This window comes from Tenrec ecaudatus, chromosome 18, assembly GCF_050624435.1.
Source record: "Tenrec ecaudatus isolate mTenEca1 chromosome 18, mTenEca1.hap1, whole genome shotgun sequence".
In the NCBI taxonomy this organism is placed as follows: Eukaryota; Metazoa; Chordata; class Mammalia; order Afrosoricida; family Tenrecidae; genus Tenrec; species Tenrec ecaudatus.
In genome coordinates this window covers 70349297-70368195 of record NC_134547.1, presented here as the reverse complement: position 1 = coordinate 70368195, position 18899 = coordinate 70349297, and the positions used below count along the sequence as shown (strand labels likewise).

The 18899-nt window shown below is 53.4% G+C and overlaps 1 protein-coding gene and 1 non-coding gene across 2 annotated transcripts in view; both read right to left on the bottom strand.

Moving 5' to 3' along the window:
* Positions 1–571: 571 nt before the first annotated feature.
* The window catches only part of BCO1 (beta-carotene oxygenase 1), a 36882-nt gene continuing 18554 nt past the window's right edge, over positions 572–18899 (bottom strand). The window contains exons 8-11 of the mRNA XM_075536739.1: positions 8928–9033; positions 6139–6233; positions 4418–4529; positions 572–1777 (exon numbers count right to left, since the gene is read on the bottom strand). Of these exons, the coding sequence (XP_075392854.1) occupies positions 1560–1777; positions 4418–4529; positions 6139–6233; positions 8928–9033 (531 nt within the window). The 3' untranslated portion in view covers positions 572–1559. The remainder of the gene's footprint in view (positions 1778–4417; positions 4530–6138; positions 6234–8927; positions 9034–18899) is intronic.
* Positions 3969–4029, bottom strand: LOC142432884 (U7 small nuclear RNA). The gene has a single exon (XR_012780981.1). It is a non-coding gene; the product is annotated as a U7 small nuclear RNA (small nuclear RNA).

The following is an 18899-nucleotide window of genomic DNA, read 5'->3' as shown; positions in this document are numbered from 1 at the left end:
AGCACCCGCTGATCTGCAAATGGTGACATGTCATTGCTCACGGGAATGCTTCTGGCTTATTCCCAGCTTCTTCCATGGCTGCCACCATCTCCTCCTCCTCCATCCCAGACCCTGCAGCCCTGTCGACGAGCTTGGACAGACACTGGTGACAGGCACAGCTCTGGTCCCCGTGGCAGGCAATGAGTCCATGTGCCAGCCTGCCCCAGGGACTCACTCCCAGGCTGCAGTCAGGGGTGAAGGGCCCAGTCCCTGGGGGAAGTGCGGACTGGCTTGTGATGACGGAGCGGTCGGATTGGAAGTGTGTGGTGAGAAGCATGTGAAACTGTTCACTACAGACGGGGAAGGAAGCACAAGCCAGCCCGTGCCTCCCTTGCTGGCTGGGCGTGCCATCCCCATCTGGGAATGTCAATCTGAAAAGACGTTTTGATTGTGAGCGGAGGCGGGTGGGTAGCCAGATACCAGCCTGACCTAGAAGCATAATGTGGGATGTAGTGAAAAAGATAAAAAGCAAGACAGTTCACTTAAAACTCAAAAACTAATTCAATGCCAGAGTCAGCTCTGACTCAAAAGGACCTTCTACCTCGGGAGTTTCTGAGACTGTAAATCTTTTCGGGAGTTGTTGTTGGGTGGCATCCAGTTGGTTCCGACGACCGTGACCTTGCGCCCAATAGAAAGAAACTGCGCCTGGCCCCGCGTCATCCTCACCCCGTCCTTTCCTAGGCTTGAGTCCCCTGAAGGAAGTAGACAGCCTCATCTCGCTCAGCTTTGTAGTCAGCTGCTCCGTGTGTAGCCTGCTATGCCACCAGAGCGCTAGGAAGCTCACGCATACCCATTCTTACCTTGCCTATTGGGTAACTGGCCCTGACTGCAGTCCTCAACTCTGGCTGGTCGGGCTAGTGCTCTGCTGCAAAGGCGGTTCCCACACCCAGCTGGTCGGTCCCAGTGCCGGGACGTGGAGCAGCTGGCAGCTCTAGTGTCTCAGCCTTAGGAGGACTTCAGAGGCGGACACCGTGTAAACACCATGTCTGGGCTGACCGGACTTGAAAGCTTTTATTATGGAGCCTCATGCCGTGACTTCCACGGATGCCCACAGAGCAAGACAGCCTCCTGCCACACAATGCATTGAGGGCCTGGCTCAGAAGTTGGCACTTCCAAGTGACCCTCTGAGCTTTTAGGAGGGAGGGAGGGTCAGGGAGAGATGAAGAAGGGGAGAGGGTCAGGGAAGTCAAAGTGGGAAGGGAGGGGAGGAGGGAAGAGGGTGTGTGTGTGTGTGTGTGTGTGTGTGTGTGTGTGTGTATGTCTCTCTCTCTCTCTCTCTCTCTCTCTCTCTCTCTCTCTCTCTCTCTCTCTCTCTCTCTCTCTCTCTCTCTCTCTCTCTCTCTCTCTCTGATTCACAGCCAGGGGCTTTCCTAGCAGAGCTGGAGCTAAGCGATACAGATGAGGCTGGTCCTCCAAGGAGCTCTCGCGGTTAAAACAAAACCAAGATACTGACAAGCTCTAAACTCACTCATGCAGCCAACCCAAGCTTCCTGTCAGAGGTGTCTGGCACCTCCCAGTCATCAGGCATGCAGGGGCGCAGCGTGGTCAGGAGCCCCGGCTTGGGCTTCCTGGTCGGATGCTAGCTCCCCTGAGCTCGGGATGAACAAGCCGTGCAGGTCCAGGTGCATGTCCACCTGTACAGAGGCGCGAGCCAGCTCGGTGAAGCTCTTGGCATCCAGAATTAGCAGGAAAGGCGGCTTCTGGGGGTCGGTTGAGACAATCACTGATAAGATAACGCCTTGGAAGAAACCGAAAGAGACACTTTGTAAAGATGAGGCAGATGCTGGCTGGGTCGCCCGGTTCTTGGGAACTTGAGTTCTATCTGGTGTTTTACAAAGTGGGTTACCGCGGCCCCCTGGGGTAGGTGCTGGCCTAGCTTAAAAAATCTTTAATCGCCAGGGAGGGCACTGAGCCTGTTTGTTCTTCTAGTTGGTAAACTCAGCTCACTGCCATCGAGTCAATGCTGACTCACAGCCACCCTAAAACAGGGTAGAACTGCCCTGTAGGTTTCCAAGACTGTCACTCTTGATGGGAGTAGAAAGCCCAGTCTTTCTTTTGTGGAGCGGTTTGTGGTTTTGAACTACTGACCTTGCAGCTAGCATCCCAACGTGCAACCACTACATCATCAGGGCTCCATCAAGGGGTCCCAAATACATTTGTTGGCTGCTTGTTGGACTGCTAACAGAAAGGTTAGCAGTTCAAAACTAGCAGCCACTTCTTTGGAGAACGATGGGGCTTTCTATTCCCATATAAAGTCAGTCTTGGCAACTCACAAGGGCAGTTCTACCCTGTCCTACAGGGTCACTGTGCATGGGCATCAACTTAACACGATGGCACTGAGTCAGACCTGAAGCCAACTGCCATCAAATCCATCCCAACTCAGTGACCCCTGGGAGTTTCTGAGGGTGTCAATCTTTATGGAAGCAGACAGCCTCATCCTTCTCTCTCGGAGTGGCTGGAGGGTATGAACTGCCCACCTTGTGGTTAGCAGCCCCACACTTAACCCATGGTGCTGCCCTGGGTCCTATCAGTACAAGTAGATTTGCTGCTCCATGGATAGGCCAGGGAACTGGAGTCAGAAGTCCTGGCTCTGGTATTGGCTGGGCCCACCAGCCCCCTTTTTTCTCTGGTCCTTGGTCTCCTCATCTGTGCAGTGGGGATGAGGTTGCTGCGGGGTCTCCAGTGTGGTGGGCACCCACCCCCCATGACTGCCTTCCTTCCTGAAGCATCAGCTCAGGGTGGGGATTGGGGGGGGGCAGCTAGTACATGTCTCTCTGCTCTGCCCTCTGCTGGGGGTACTCAGAGACAAGAGCCCACTCACCTCCTGCTGGCAGCCTCAGTCCTCCCCTCTCTAAGGTGGGGACACTCCAGGTGCCCACCCACCAGGGCACGCACATTCTCAGCAGGAACAGCACTCAGGAAGTGCCAGTGAGTCCTCCCAGGCTGCCAGACCCCAGAGCTCAGGCGCAGTCATGTTGACCCGCAGGCACATGAGGTGCAATGATACTTCCCACCAGGGGGATGAGTGGGAGATGGCCGGGGGTGGGGGAGGCACTGTGTTGACTGGCACCCCCACATCAGCGAAGGCAGTGACAGGAGGCCCCTGGCCTGGCGTGCCATGCTGCGATCATTTGCCAGACAAGGCAGGTATAGAACCACTCCCTCTCCCCTGAGGGAAGAAGCTGGCAGCCTCAGTGGGCAGTGCCCTCCCTGGCAGGTGTGGGCAGCCCTGGCACTGGCTTGGCATGGTGGCACCTTTGCCCATGGTTCAGTGACCCCCTGGGCCTGGGCAGGGCATTTCTGGAGCAAAGGCAGAGGCCGGGAAGGAACGATCTTCTGTGGAAACCAGAACAAGAAGTGGGCCCTTCTTTCAGATGCTCCATGACGAGCCAGAGCATATAGCTCACGGCCCTCAAGTCGCCCCTGGCTCACAGCACCCCGCAGGGCAGAGGAGGGCTGCCCCCATGGACTTCCTGTCTGCCCACCCCACTGTTCCGCCTTGGGGTCCCTGCTGGTGGGCTCCTACTGCTGGCTTCCCCATGAGCAGCTGGGCGCTCAGTCCCTGTGTGCCCCGGGCCCCCTTCTACACCTGCATACCCAAGCTCTCACTGCCATCAAGTGGATCCTGACTCAGCAACCCTGTGAGACAAGGTAGAACTGCCCCAGTGGGGCTCTGAAGCTGTCGTTCTGTGGGAACAGAAAGTCTCGTCTTTCCCCCTTGGAGCATGTGATGGGTTGGAAGCCCTGACCTTGTGTTTGGTGGCGCAATGCATAACTGCTACACTACCCGTGCTCCGCCCAGACCTGTCAGACCAAAGCAGCCCACTGGCCTCGAGTCAATGCGGGCTCATGGTGACCCTGGAGGACAGGCTAGAACTGCCCCTGTGGGTTCCCCGGGTTGTGACTCTTTTTTATTTTCTTTTTTTTTAAGGGGTTTTCTGGGAAGACCAGAAAACCTGCTAGACAAATTCTAAAAGAGCTGTAGCACTGGGGTTGTGACTCTTTGTGGGAGTAGACTATCCTATCTCTCCCCCTTGGAGTAGCTGGTGGTTTCAAACTGCTGACTGTGCAGTTAGCAGGCCAATGCATAACCACTATGCCACCTGGGCACCTTCCAGGCTTGAAGCCGGTTGGCATTCTGATCCTGCCACTGCTCTGGGAACCAGGGTCCTATGGCCTTGGGCAGTAGAACATGTGCTCTTCAGACTCAGTGGCTGTGCACGCCAGGGACTGGGTCAGGCTACCCTCTGTGAGCCTTCCTGTCTTCATCTGTATAGGGGCAGGGGTACAGTAACTGCCTGCTGGAGTGGTTGTCAAGGCTGTCCAGGGGCATACCGCTGTGTCTGAGGGTGACCTCGGGCAGGGTGGGCGGTCCTACCGTCATCCTCATCCTCGGCGCCTGGCCTGGGCACGAACAGGGGCTCTGCAGGCCAGCAGTGCTCCTCTCCCCACTTTAAGGACGACTTGGTGACGAGGTCATACTTCAGGATCTGCGCATCCAAGGAGAGATGCAGGCTTGCTCCCGAAAGCGGACAGGCACCAGGCCCGTTGGGCCAGGAGCTTAACCCATCACTTGCCACCCAGCCCCCGCTGAGCTGTGGCTGGTTTTCAGAAGTCAGCCGTCAGGCCTTCCCTCTGCGGTGCCTTCTGCCCAGACGAATGAGTCTGCATGGGCCCTCAGATATAGGCTCCTAGCAGAAGATTCAAGGGGACCGCACAGAGGATTCAAGGGACTGCACAAGCACAGGCCAACACTTGATCCTGAATGATGGGCTGCAGGGCAAACGTGCTTACTTGCCGGAGGCAAGGGCGCTGAGTCACCTTTTTTCCCCCCTGAAAAGGGTGGAGGTAGGCCGAAGAAGTTTGGGCAACTATGCTCTAGGGCATGGGATTAGTGGGGCGTGACTAGAGGTGTGTGGGAACCTTAATTTTTTCCCCTGGATGCATTTCTGCACAGTTGGCACTTAAAAAAAAGCGTGCATTTTATCATCTTAAAACAGGGCTGGTGAGGCCGAGCGACGGCTGCGCAGGTGGCAGGGCCCCTGCAACGCAGGAGTACGGTGGCTGCAACCAGCCGGCCCCAGCGTCCCTTGCTGACTGGGTGCTTCATCCCGTCTGAGATTGTACATCTGAATAGGCTCCGTTTCTGCGGGGAGGCGCTACGGGGTGGGGAAAGTGTCGGATGAAAGCCTGACCGGGCAGCAGAATCTTGGATGGGGTGAAAGAGAAAAGTGACTCATAGTGACTGGAGAACAGGGAAGAGCTGCCCCTGAGCCCCAAGACTGTAAGTCCTTATGGGAGCACAAAGCCTCATCTTTCTCCCATGGAGCGGCTGGTGGCTTCAAACTGCTGACCTTGTGGCTAGCAGCTCACTGTGTCGCCCCCGAACTGCACTCTGGGAAATGGTGGAAGCACTGGGGCTTGGGCGGACAGGCCCACAGGGGGCGTATGTCGGTGTCAGCCGCAATAGGGGGACAATGGCAAGAAAGCGCGGCCCTTCTCGGTTGCTGACGCTATGCTGCGGTCTGACGTCTGGGACGTGCTAACGCGTGCAGTGCTGTGGGCGTGGCCAGAAAGGAACCTACACCGAGGGAACAAGGGCTGTGACACCCTTGGGCACAGCCCTTCAGCGGGTATGACACGCGCGTCTGCGAAGCGCTGTGAAGGGGTGCTCTCTACACCGGGGTGTGCAAACTCCGCCCCATGAAGAAGCAATCACAGCCCCCAGACTTCGGCCACACCCTCTCTGCTGGCGAGACTCTGAGCAGCGGCGTGTAGTAGGTGCTCAGTTAGGACAAACAGAGGGCATACAGGAATCAGCCCCCCATGACCTCCATCCGACCGCCTGCATTCCCCTGGCTCCCTCTTCTGGGGGCGCATTCTCATAGAACTGCCCTTCCGGGGCAGAAAGCTTCGTCGTTCTCTTGCAGAGCGGCTGGTTTCGAACTGCGGACCACAGTCCCAATTGTTTGCCCAATGCGTCCTCACTACGCACCAGGCCGCCTGACTTCAGATGAGTTTGGTCCCAAACCGAGCCCCAGATCCATCCTTCCCAGGGAGCCTCCCTCCTTTCTAGCCAAGGCCGCATAGGTGCGGTACCTTTGACGGGATGGGGCTCCACTGGACTTCGGCAGCGAAGACATAGTGGTACGGCTTCCCGTTGTGGGCATAGTTGATCCTCGGGAGCTCCAAACCTGGGGAGGAACGAGAGCCAGGCTGACTGGCTGCCATCGCGGAGGGTGGGACACAGTGCTCCCCCACTCTGCGCTGGGCATCCCTTCCCACGGGGCAGCTCCCAGTCCCGGCACCCTAGGTGTGGCCCTGGACTGGGTCAACGGAGCTGCCAACGCACAGGAACCGCACCAGGGCCGGGGCAGGGGGAGGGGAGCCGGGATAATGACCCTGGCTCTATTAGGAGGGCAGGAGCGAGTTAAGCTAGACTTTGGTTTATGAAATGTGTAAACATTTTTAATTATCCGAGATAAAAATCAACAAGAATTACATGATTAAAATCAGAAGTTACTGCAATTTGATTTTAAAATTTTTTGTTTGAATACTCTGGGGGAAAAAAGTACTTCATAGCAAAGGAGCAGCCCTCAGAGATTGCCAAGGGGCCTTGGCAGGGCCAGGAGAGAAGGGAAAAACCAGGGGTCCGTAAACTTTTGAGACGGATAGGCCAATCCTGTCCTTCGCAACAATTTTTAAATGGTTTGAGAGGCATAAATGTGTTTTTACAAACAAATGAAACTACATTATCTGAATAATAATCTTTTAAATTTTTATAAAGCAAACATTTAGTTTTATTTTCATTTTCAGTTTTACTTTAGGGCCATGTCAGTACCAAAGGAACCACTTACGGCTTCAGAGCCTCAGTTTGTAGCCCTGCGCCTAGGCTGGCCTGTTGACAGGTGTTAACTAGGAGGAAATAGAGGATGGTGTCCACACGAGAGGGAGAGGGGAAATCAAGGAGCAGAGAAGGATAAGCTACTGAGGGGGGCGGTGATGTGTGGCTTACACTGTTGACTCTGAGGTTGATGATCTGAAATGTACACCCTCACCTAACTTACAATAAAAAATTATTAAGATCAAGAGTACTGATGTGTGTGTAGGCATGTATGTTCATGTGCACGTGTGTGCAAAGAGAAGCTATGGAAAGGCATATGAATGGGGAACCATTAAATAATGGTTACAAATTGGGCTGCGATCCATTGTCAGCAGTTCGAGACCACCAGCCACTCCAAGGGCAAAAGATGGGCTTTCTCCTCTCAGAACCCCCTAGGGGCAGTTCTGCCCTGTCCTTTAGGGTGACTGTGAGTTGTCATTGAATTGATGACGGTGAGTTTGTTTCTTTTGGGGGGGGGAGAGTGATTTCATGTGATAGCATATTGTGTAAAAATGGTATTGACAAAGAACTCTCTTTCCAAGTCTGGGACTGGTAAAACTATGCGAAGATGTCATAACATAAGGTCACTGAAGTGCACAAGTAATCCAGTCATGGCACAAGCTCCAGAGGGAACCGAAGTTAGGACGTCCTGATGGTTTACGGGGTACACTCTAAGTTTTTCAGTGCACATCTGGCCACGTCTGTGTACATTTTGGGTTGTTCTATCAGGGAGAGCAGGCAGTGCTGCTGGGGCCTGTAGGGCAGAGGTCGGTAGGGTATTCGACACTCACAGGGCAGACCCCATCTCAAGGAACTGTCCTTGGTGGTGGAGGTGCCATTGAGCTGGTTCCAACTTACAGTGACCCTCTAGCCAGCAGAAGGAAACACTGCCTGGCCCTGGGCCATCCTCATAATGGTTCCTGTGCTTGAGCCCATAGCTGCAGCCACTGTGTCCATCCACCTTGTCCAGTGTCTTCCTCTTTCTCACTGCCCCTTCGCTGTACCAACCTGGCTGCCTCCAGGTTCAGGTTGCTCCTGATAAAGTGTCCCCAGCACGTGAGACAAAGTCCCACCATCCTCACTTCTGAGGAGCATTCTGGCTGTACACCAAGAGTTAGCTGGCCCCTAAGCCAGCCGTGCTGAGGCAGGGCAACCTGCTCCGGGAGCATCATGAATTCTAGTCTTGGGGCTTTATATGGTGTGTAACTCGGCTACTCCACAGACCCAGTCTCCTCAGCTGGAAAACGGGGCTGACAAGACCCATGTCGCATCCTGTCCCTGGGTCCCGTGTGCTGCCACGATACTAGAAGCTTTGCCACTGATATTTCCAATACCAGCAGGCTCACCCTAGGCGGGACAGGTTTTAGTGGAGTTTCTGGTGTGGTCTAAGGAGAAAGACCTACTTCTCCAAACTCGCTTAGGAAAACTGCACAATCACAAGAAAGCATTGTCCCACTTGTTCATCGATGGCTATGCCAGGGCCTGGTGTGTGGTGAAGTGGAGGGCCAGCGAGGGCCTGGGAGAGGGGCCCTAGGGGAACTGGACTCAGCAGATTCCAATACGCTGCCATCAAGGAGGATCCAGGACCCGGGACCCGGGACCCAGCAGTGTTTCCTTCTGTTGTGGGGTGGCTACCACGATGTGACATGACGTGATGTGACGTAATGGCCATTCTCTGCCCACATACCCACCACCTATCCTACAGGGTTACTGGGAATGGGGTAGAATGAGAATTAAGAATATTCTGTGGCTTGTCAGAAAGTCAAGAACCAAGCATCTTCAAACAGCGAACATGAATGATGTTTGCTCCGACGGCCGCCCACGGCCTCTCTTTGTGGTGTTTGGGGAGATAATCAAGTGACCTCTCCCACAGGCTTGTCACTGGGGTAATCCCAGAGGCCTCCCTGTCTCCTGAGGTGCAGGTGTGGTTCCTCTGGGTGGGAGGGCGGGGTTGGAGTCGAAGGCCTGGCTGGGGACCTGCCCCATCTCCAAGAGCCTGCTTTACCTTCGTACAGCACTTCCGGCTGGCAGTAGACCAGGCCCTCTCCCTCTTTCAGTGCGGTCGCCGTGGTGGAGGACGGCAGGTCTAAACTGGAGCCCACTGCGGCATCCTGCAAAGAATCCGTTTCAGGGGCGCAGAAAAGGGAAAGCTTGTCTTTGCAGATCAAACCTGGGGTTTCCTGTGCGTACACTTGAAAGACACCTGAGCATCTCTTGGCCTGGCTTCCCACGAGCCCGAGGAGGCTTCAGTGTGGAATCGCCTGATCCTCAGTGACAAACTTACAGGAGGGGTGTCAAGACAGAGTGATGACACCCAAGACAGCAGGTCCTGTGGTCTTGATTCTCTGGTCGCTTGGGTACCCCTGGGTCCCTTCACAGGCCAAGTTAATGTGAGCATGGGAGTAAGTTCTGGCTTTGTAAAGGCCCTGTGATTCACCCAAAGACTGCATCAATCATTAAAAGGACGTTTATAAAGAGTTTATAATAGCATGGGAAACGCTCATGATAGAGCCCTGAGTGCGAGAAGCTGCAGACCAAATTGCATATGCAGTCTGAACTTGACCGTGTTAAAAAGAAAAATCACCCCGAAATGGGCCTGGGAGAGAGACCCGGGGAACATGAGCATCGTGGAGGGTGGGGTGGGATTTGAGGGGTGTGTGTGTGTCTGTCGTTTCCTTTTCTTTGCCTCTTTTGTCAGTATTTTCTCCTACAAACACGTACCCCTGGCTGAATCCAAAGCAAACCTGCAAGACCCATCGTCCTAGGCCACTCCTTGGTCTCAAGTGACAGTCTCACTGTGCCCTGTCCAGGACCAGTATTACTGGCTTCGGTGTGACCCAGAAGAGGGCTCTCAAGCCATTTATTACATCGAGTATCGACTGCTCTTGGTTGCCCCACTTCCTCGCTGTGAGATGGGGAGCAAGGGACTCCTCCCCAGCCCTGCCCAGCACACGTCCACCATGGCGTGACAGTGGCTTACATGAGACCAAGCAACGGTTGGAGATGCAGGAGCTGCTGGTGGGTGGTTGGGTGGCTCTTTTGTTGCCGCCAACCTGAGGGCTAAGTACAGAGTAGGTGCTGGAGGACACGTACTGTCGTGGGTGCCTCCTTTCGTGTAAACTTTCCTTTCTGAATTTTCTAGAATGTCATTGGGCTGCTAACTTCAAGGCCCATGGTTCAAACCCACCAGCTGCTCATTACGAGAAAGATGAAACAGTAAAGACTCATTGTCTGGGAAACTCCCAGGGGCAGTTCTGCTCTGTCTTACAGGGCGGCTGAGACCCGGAATGGACGCGATGGCAGTGGGTTATTGGGTATTCTAGCTGAGCAGCTTTCTGCTGGAAAAGGTGTCAGTGGGGTGATGGTTTCTGGCCTCCCAGGCTGTAAACTTCCAAGGTCCTTGGGTATCTGTGTAGTTCTCAAGCTGTGCCTCTAATTTATATTAGAGGAAATAGACAAAACGGAGCCCAAAGAAGGGCAGTGACTTGACCAAGGTCACCTAGGCGGAGGCATTGAGCAGTTCTTCCCAGAAAGAAGTGCATGCATTGCAGGTGGGTGGCAAAGCCGATGCAAAAGCCTGGGGCTGCCCAGCCTCTCCCCTTCAGACTCTGTCTGTAGCAGATTCCAGGCACTCAACCCCTGCTCTGATCATCTTCTGGATTGGAAAAAAAACCAAACCAAACATCAGTCGATTCTGATTCATAGGTGAGGACCGAGTATAACTACTGCTATCAAGGGTCTGAGATCGCAGCTCCTTACAGCCTTGCTGGAGAAAGCCTCGCCGTTCTCTCCAGGAGCAATGGTGGTTTTGAACCGCTGGCCTTGAGCTCTTTAGCAGCCCAACTCATAGCCACCTGGGCAGACGGGCACAACAGGCAGAGGCCTCCCATGCTTGTCTCAGGGCCACTGCTGGGAGGCTCCCGGCTTCAGCAGGAACTGGTCAGACAGGTTGAGGGAGAAATGTGAATTTTTCCACAGTAGCAAACATGACTGGGCTTCCCTTCAGGCCAACAGGCTCAGCTTTGGGGAAAATCGCTTTCCAGCCAGAATCCCAAGGCTGGCTGGAAATCCCTAGGCTGCAGGGAACTCCCAGGAGAGGGAAGCGTCTCAGAGATCCTCCCAAAAGAGGTTTTGGGGACACACAGTGCCCCCTCCCCCCACGGAGTCCAGGCAGAACCTCGGCTTTGCTCGAACCTGTCTCCTCATCAGTAAAGTGGAGGCGCGATCCTTAGTTCCTGGGCTGACTGGGAGCCCTGGGGAGGCTGCTCCGACCTGCCCTTGAGGATTATGGGTAGGATTAAATGAAGTAATAGTCTGAAAACACGTGGCACAGGGCCAGCTCCACTGTAGATCCAGAAGCCGGGCAAATGTGGACTCAAAATCCCATAGCAAGCCTGCCACGCTGGGCAACGACATTCTCTGCCAACGGCAGACTAGGGGACAGCAGGTATCTCAGAGGTGTGATTTGAAAGAAGTCAGAGAACACAACAAGCCTTCACCACCACCACCAACAACAATAACAATAAACACTGCCGTTAGGCCGATTCTGACCCATACTGCCCAACAGGACAGAGCAGAACTGCCCCTGGGGGTTGGAGACTGTGTTTTTCTGGGGACCAGAGTCTCATCTTTCTCCTGGTGGGTTTGAACCATAAACCCACTCCGGCGCCACCACGGCCACGGCGAGCGTGCAAGTGGAGGCCACCAACCAGGTGTTTACGTAAGTTGGCAAGAGGGTTGAGTAAAACACAGCTCTCTCTCCCGACTTTGACAAAGACCCTACTCTGGTATTGTTGGCTACCACCTGTCTGTCAGTCTGTCCCTGCTAGAAGCAACAGCACTGCTGTATCAAATGCCAGCGGTGTCGTCTCTAGTGGACTGGTTCTGATGGTGCTTCCAGCCTAAGACTAGTAAGAAAGGCCTGGTGCCCTACTCCTAAACATGATCCCATGAAAACCCTGTGGATCACAAGAGAACATCATCTGAGAGGGTGTTGGAAGATGACCCGCCAGGTTGGAGGGCACTCACAGTGGGTGGCAGCCACGGGCTCAAGCAATATTTCATTCACCTGGACAGGTAGCAAGTGTTTTGTTCTGTTGTGTGTGACGTCTCCATGAATTAGTGACAGCTTGATGCCAGTGGCCAACAATACTATGCAGTTCCACTGGGCAACATGGTTATCACTAGCTCATGTGACCGCTGAAGTGTCAGGGGGTTCTGAACTGGACCAGGGGGGGCCCTGCCTGTCTCTCCCATCACTGTTGCACCCCTCACTCTGATGGGCTTTGCTTGTGCTGAGCAGGGGGGTGCCGGCTAGCACACCCGAGCCAGCAGCCAACCTCGGTATGCATAGAGCGGAGACCCAGACTGCCCTGAACAGGACCAGAGCAGCCCTAGACGCAGGCCAGGGTGTTTGGACAGGGAATTCAGATCCCAGGCTCTGTGTCATGTCCTGGGCCCTGTGACCTTGTCACCCTTGGCAGAAGGGGCCTGATCAGGGACCTCTAATATGCCAGCCAGTGGCCCCTCTCACAATCTCTGGGAGCAGAAAAGGGACTTCAGGGTGCATGGCACAGAGAAAGTTGTGCCCGGGTGAAGGAGTGGCAGCTCCCTTCAGTGCTGTGCCTTCCCTTTCACACTTTGACGGCAAGGGACAAAGTTGGGCAGTGTCTGGAGGCCACCCCCTTCCACACTGGAGAGCAAATTCCTGGGAGGCGCAAACGGTTGACTGGGCCAGAGGCGAACTGGAAAGCTGGAGGTTCGAATCCACCCTCTGACAGCTCTGTGGAGCCGGTGTTACTCTGCATCATGAGCCCGCCACAATGCCAACTGGGCTGTGCCTGGTTTGTTGAAGGTCATGTCCAAGGTACCTCTCTGCTGGGGTTGCCCCTAACACCCGGGCGGACAGACAATCACCAAGTGGAGGACACTGTGCATGACCTGCCTCTGAGGCTTCCAGAAGAGGGCAGGGAAACTGTCCAGGCTGTCTGTACATGCCCGCTCCCTCTCCGCCCAGCCCCTCCTCCCCCCGGCCCTGCCTTAGACACCCCTGCGCCGCCCTACATAAACAAGCCTGCTGAGCGCCCCACCTTCTCTCTGACCCTAGCTGGCCCAAAGCAGAATCTGGAGCAGTGGGGGCAGCCAGGAGTTCCTGGGTTTATGCCCCCCCTCTCCATCGCCTGTCCTACAGGAACGTGCTTTTCTCGGGCAAATGTCCTCTGGGCTGAAGGGCCCCTGTGCCCTTGAGACCCTGCCCCACAGTTTCCACTGACTCTCTCATTTGCCCACCCACCCACGATATCGAAGGGCTTCGTGAGCATCCCCTGAGAGTCAGAACAGAGCAAGGGAGTCCCCTGTCCTCTCAGGGAATCAGAAAGAGGGACTGGACACACTTGAGACAAATGGGGAGGCAAAAGCTGCGTGTGCTGGCAGCGCGGGCCCTGCACCTGGTATGAGTGGCCCCCGAGGCTGAGCACTGGAGGCTGAGCTCACCTGGCCGTGCTCAGTCGGTGGGCCTCTCCTGGGGTTCATCATCTTGCAGCCCTCACCCTGGTAGTCCTCACCTAGTGGCTCCTATCTGGTGTCCTCAGCATGAGGCTCACCCTGGCTGCACATTGAAGTCATCTGGGAGCTTTGAAACCACGTCCACACCTGAGCCCAGCTCCCAGACACTGAGGCTTAGGGTCTCATGTGTGCTGGGCAAGTGACAGGAAGAGGGGACAGCGGCGTGTGAGGCCCCAGAGTGGCAGGAGAAAGGGCGTTGGTCCCCATGGCCCCTTCCTTAATAGCTGTTGGACGGGACGTAGCCAGGACAGCCAGGCCGGACTTCTAAGGCCACGTGCACCTGCCTGATGTGCCTCTTTCAAGAGACAGGCAGAGTGACTTGAAAGTGAACAAGAAGCCATTTTTTAAGGGACAATAAACAGCAATTAGAGAGCGTGGCCAGGCTCCTGTTCCCAGACTTCCTTCTTGGCTACTTTCAAATCAGCTGAGGGCTCAGAGGATGGCTTTTCAAAGTCTGTGAGTGGACCTGCTCAGCTCCACCCCAAGGCAGCAGCCGCTTCTGCAGCGGGAAGTGAGGTTTCAGAGTCCCAAGGTAAGTGTGGGAAGCAGTGGGAGGGGAGGGCGCATTCTTCTGTGCATCAAACCTTGGCTTGGGCCTGTGGGCGTGAGGGGGGTGGGGGTGAGGGCTTAGGCCTTGTGGTTTGCCACCTGTGAGCCTGCCCCAGGTCTCTTGCTTCCTGGAAACCAGAGAAGGAAGCAATCCAACCCAGAGGTCTGTAGCACGAGGGTAAGTTCAATCAGTGGCCCTGAGTCATGTGGGAGGAAGCGGAGTTGTCTTCAAATTTTTCTGAATGCTGCAAGCAGAAGGTCTCAGACGTACCGTGTTCACATTAACATGCCCCGGCCCCTACCACTGTCACCATGTGTGTCTGATCCCGTGCCAGTCATGCCTTCAGCATGCTGAGCCACCATCACCATGGTCTGGTCCCAAAACACTTGAACCCTCAAATAGAAACTCAGTGCCCAGTGGGCGGTGCCACCCCAGGTCTCCTCCACACCCTCTGGGAAGCTCTGCTCTCTGTGCAGGGGCCTGTTCGAAGTCTCTCCTATCAGGGTAATCAGGCAATGTGTGTCCTTTTGTGTCTGACGAATTTCACTCGGCACAATGTCTGTCTTCGTGGTGCATCTGGGCTACAGTGGGAAGCAGGGCTCCGTGTTTTGTTCTGGCTGAATAATGCTCTACTGTATGTACACACTGCTTAGCCATTCAGCCATGGGCGGACACTTGGCTAGTGTGAGCCGTGCTCCAGGGAACAGGCGTCAGTAGGCTCCTGGCCTTCCAGTCTTGTGGGGAATTGCTGGGCTGTTTGGTCAGCTTGTTTCCTTTTAGTTTTGCTTTCTTTAAAAAAAAAAAACCCTTTTATTGGGGCATAATCTATGTATCATACAATGCAATAGTTCAATCCTATCAAGAAGAGTTGTAAAATCATTGCCACATCAATTTTATAACACTTTCTCATTTCTTGTACTTCTTATTAGCTCCCCATGTCCCCCAACCTCCCTGTCGCATGCCCAGGAAACCATGAATCCAGCTACTGCTCTCCAGAGTCCCCCCTCCTGGAGCTCACCTACCACAAAGCGAATAACAAAAAAAACCCTAACAACAATGACAAAGTAAAACCAAGAAAAGTCCTGGTTGAAAAGAAAGCAGAAAATATTCAAAACTAGAACAAGTCTAAAGTGGGTCAAAGGGGAGATTAATGTTAAGGTGTGAAATTTTACCTAACTACATCTGCCACAATCCACTTCCTAATGCATCCCGGCTATTCACATCCCTGGTCTGTGTTCAGAGGGGATTCACCTGCGACGGCATCCACATGTACTTCCCCTTCACTTTTTTTATTAATAAAAACAAACTGATAACAATTTTAAATGGATTGAAAGGGGAATCAAGTAAAATGTTCCATTTAACTTTACTGGATCAGCTGTCATCATGGCTACAATGTTCGCTGTCCGATATCAGGCTAGTCCCATAGTCACATCCCGAGACTAGGATCTGAAGGGATCCACTGGAGGCTTCCTCCCTGCCAATGGGCTTCATTTTCTGAGGACCCGCTCAGCTGTTTCCTACAGGAGCTGCGCCATCTTACACCTACCTGCCACTCCACAGCCTCGCCAACACTTGCCATTTTCCTTCTGTTCTGATAATTAATGAGGACTTCTAAAAGGAGCCCTGGGTGCACAGTGGTTACGAATTGGGCTGCTAACTAACCCAAGGTCAGCAGTTTGAAACCACCAGCTGCTTCATGGGAGAAAGATGAGGTTTTCTACTCCCATAAAGAGTTACAGTCTCAGAAATCCACGGGGGCAGCTCTATAGGTTCGTTGCGAGTTGGTATCGACTTGATGGCATGAGTTTGGTTTTTAATACTGTTAAATCAGTCTCAAAAAAAAAAAAGTCAGGTCTTGGCGAGGTCTCTGGGTAGAACCGGAAGACCCTTGGTTCCCTCACCCACCCGCCCCCGCGGCTTCATTTACATAATGGCTTTGGAGGTGCAGCTGACCGTGCTGGTTTTCCACTGGGCTTGCTGATTCTTTCATACTCAGTCCCAGCGAGCAAGCTGAGGGGCACAAAAGCAGGCTCTGTAGGCCTTAATGGAAGTGATAGGAAAACCAGCAGCAGCTACGTCAAGACACCTACGTGACCACGGAGCCAAAGCACTGGAGAGCTGGAAAAGAGGCCCGATGCGGGGTCATGCAGACCTGGGTTCAAATCCTGACCTCCCATTTGCCCACTGGTCCGGCCAGCTCTTGAGGAGCCTACGTGGGGCCTTGGCAGCTTGGTGTTTGGGGGAGGGGTTTGGAGGTCGAGGGGAGAGAAAGTTCCAAGGCTCTCTACGAATACCCTCCACCCCCTACCTGCAGGGCCACCAGAAGAGCCAGGAGACCCACCTGGACTTGTTCCAGGTCAGAAGGCTCCCTGGGGGGGAGCCACGGAACCACTACCCCTGAGTCATACAGACGTGGATTTGGAGGCAGACAGGTGGCCCTGAGCACCTGCTTTAACCTCGCTGAGTCTCAGTTTCTTCATCTGCATAGTGAGGTGAACGTGAGACTAAGTTAGAACGCACTGCTAGGACGCTCCAAATAGGAAGTATCTGAACATGTCTCTGTGACCAGTGAATGGCTGCAGACAAGTTCTCTCAGTAAACACACTGGGTTTAGTCTATTTAAGGCGCCTTCAAAAAAACAAAACAAACCCCAAACCAAAGGTCTCATCAAAACGGTGGCTTTCCCAGGGAATCTGCTGGGCCAGCACGATTCACAGCAGAGAGATCAGCTCAGAAGGCCAAGACAACTACTTTTAAAAATTATTATTATTTCCAGAACATGGGAATGGTGAGGGCCAGGTCTAGGGAAGTGGCACCCGGTACTTTTTCCCCACCCACCATGACAAGGCACCTGTGAGGGAAGCCAGGGCTGTCCTGGAAGAATTTCAAAGAGAAACCTTACCCCATCCACTCTCCTACCCACCTTGCCTCATTCCGGCTTCTTTCCGCGCCCCCCCCCCCACTCGAAGGCCCTTGAAAAGGAACGTGATCTGCTTCCCTCAGGTGTGCTCCCACTGCTGTTTTGACATGTTGTGAATCAGAGTTCTTTAGGGAGGGCCTGGAGGGATGGGAAGAGTGTCTTCAGAAGCATACAGGCCCGGATGCAGGGCACGCGGAGTTGCAAGAGCTTCCCATTTTGGTCTTTTTGTTCCGGAAGGTCCCTGTGACTGTGCAGCGCTCCTTGCTGATCGGCCCGTGTAGGAGGAGCCTCGAGCCTCTCCCCTGGGCCCTTTGGGCCATTAGGGAGGTAAGGAAAATAGTGAGGAGAGTGCCTGGCACAGAGTATGCATCCAGTAAATGAGAGCCATCAGAATTTAATTTAATGTAATTTGGTTTCATTTAAATTAATTAAGCCATGAAGTCAGGGAGTTCTGGAGCCAGCAGCCTCTGTGGCCTCCTTAAGTCAAGTCCAGAGCCCTGGCAGAGTGCCCTGAGGAGGACAACATCTTGCCCGGTGGTCATTTTTAATGCAAGGACAGGACTCAATAACCAGTGATTGGATAAGCCTGAGAGGCAAGTGATTAAAATAATGTTGTCTAAGAATAACACCATGGACAGATGTCTAGATATACACATAGGTGAGAGGGGGGAAATGACTGAAAGTGGCTTGTAACTATCTGGTGATAAAAACAAATAGCGCAGTTGGCATGACATGGCTCACAGGAATCATGATCTGTATCCTTACAAAGGGAGTAGTGTCTGAGAGCCCACAAGCTTGCCAATTGCCATCTGAGGCGCCTCCACAGGTCTTGACTGGCCAGGAGCAAAACTGTAACAAGGGAACCAACAACGCCAAGAAGAAACATGTCTCATGAGTCACAACCTCATCTGTCCTGAGACTGGAAGAACTAGATGGTACCCGGCCACCACCACTGACTGGTCTGACTTGGGTCACAAAAGCTGGTCCTGGATAGAATGGGAGGAAAATGTGGAGCCAAATACATGTGTTTTTGGGTTTGTTTTTTCCAGACTAGAAAAATTGACAGGACTCACTCCAACTACTGCCCTTAAGCAATCTTTCAACCCAGACCTGAGTCCTCCCCCAGACCACGCTTTAGAAAATGGGCACACAAAAGAAAGGTTACTCCCCATGAGGTAGGTAGGTGGTCTACTTAAACGCCATCAGTGCTTGAGACCTGAAAGTCAGTCTTACCCAGAAGCAAAGATGGGATCGTCAGGGGGACAGGGAAAGCAGAGCCCTGGGAAAGGAACAGACTCAACACAGTGGCAGGGGATGTCGACCCATCATGACGAGTAACTCGCCCTCCCAGAACAACGTGTGTGGAAACTGTCAGAGGAGAACCCAAGTTGCGATGGAAACTTTCACCAAAGACTCGATGAAATGTTATTTTCAAAATCCTACAGGAAGGAAGGTGGGGGAGAAGGGGGAACTGATCGAAGGGATTGACGTACAAAACCCCCCACCCCCGACGGCAGTTAGTATAAACTATGAAAATAAAAATAACTTATAAATTATCAAGGGTTCGTGAGGGTGGAAGGGTGGGGGAGAGAAGGGGCAAAAGTGGAGCTGATACCAGGGGCTATAGTAGAAAGAAAATGTTTCGGAAATGATGATGGCGACATATGTACAAATGTGCTTGATCCAATTGATGCATGGATTGTTATAAAAGTTGCAGGAGCCCCCAATAAGATGGTTTATTAAAATAAAAAATCCTATAGGAAGCAAACAGAAGACAGAAACGCTTGAAAGAAAAAGAGACTTGATACGTTCTACAACAACCTTAAAAGCATTAGACTAAGGAAATGGAGCTAGTCGCAAAAGATTGGATATCAAAGGAGTTCTGATTCATTAGAAATCCGAATCCACAAATGCGGAGACCGAAAGTAGATTAGTGATTGCCT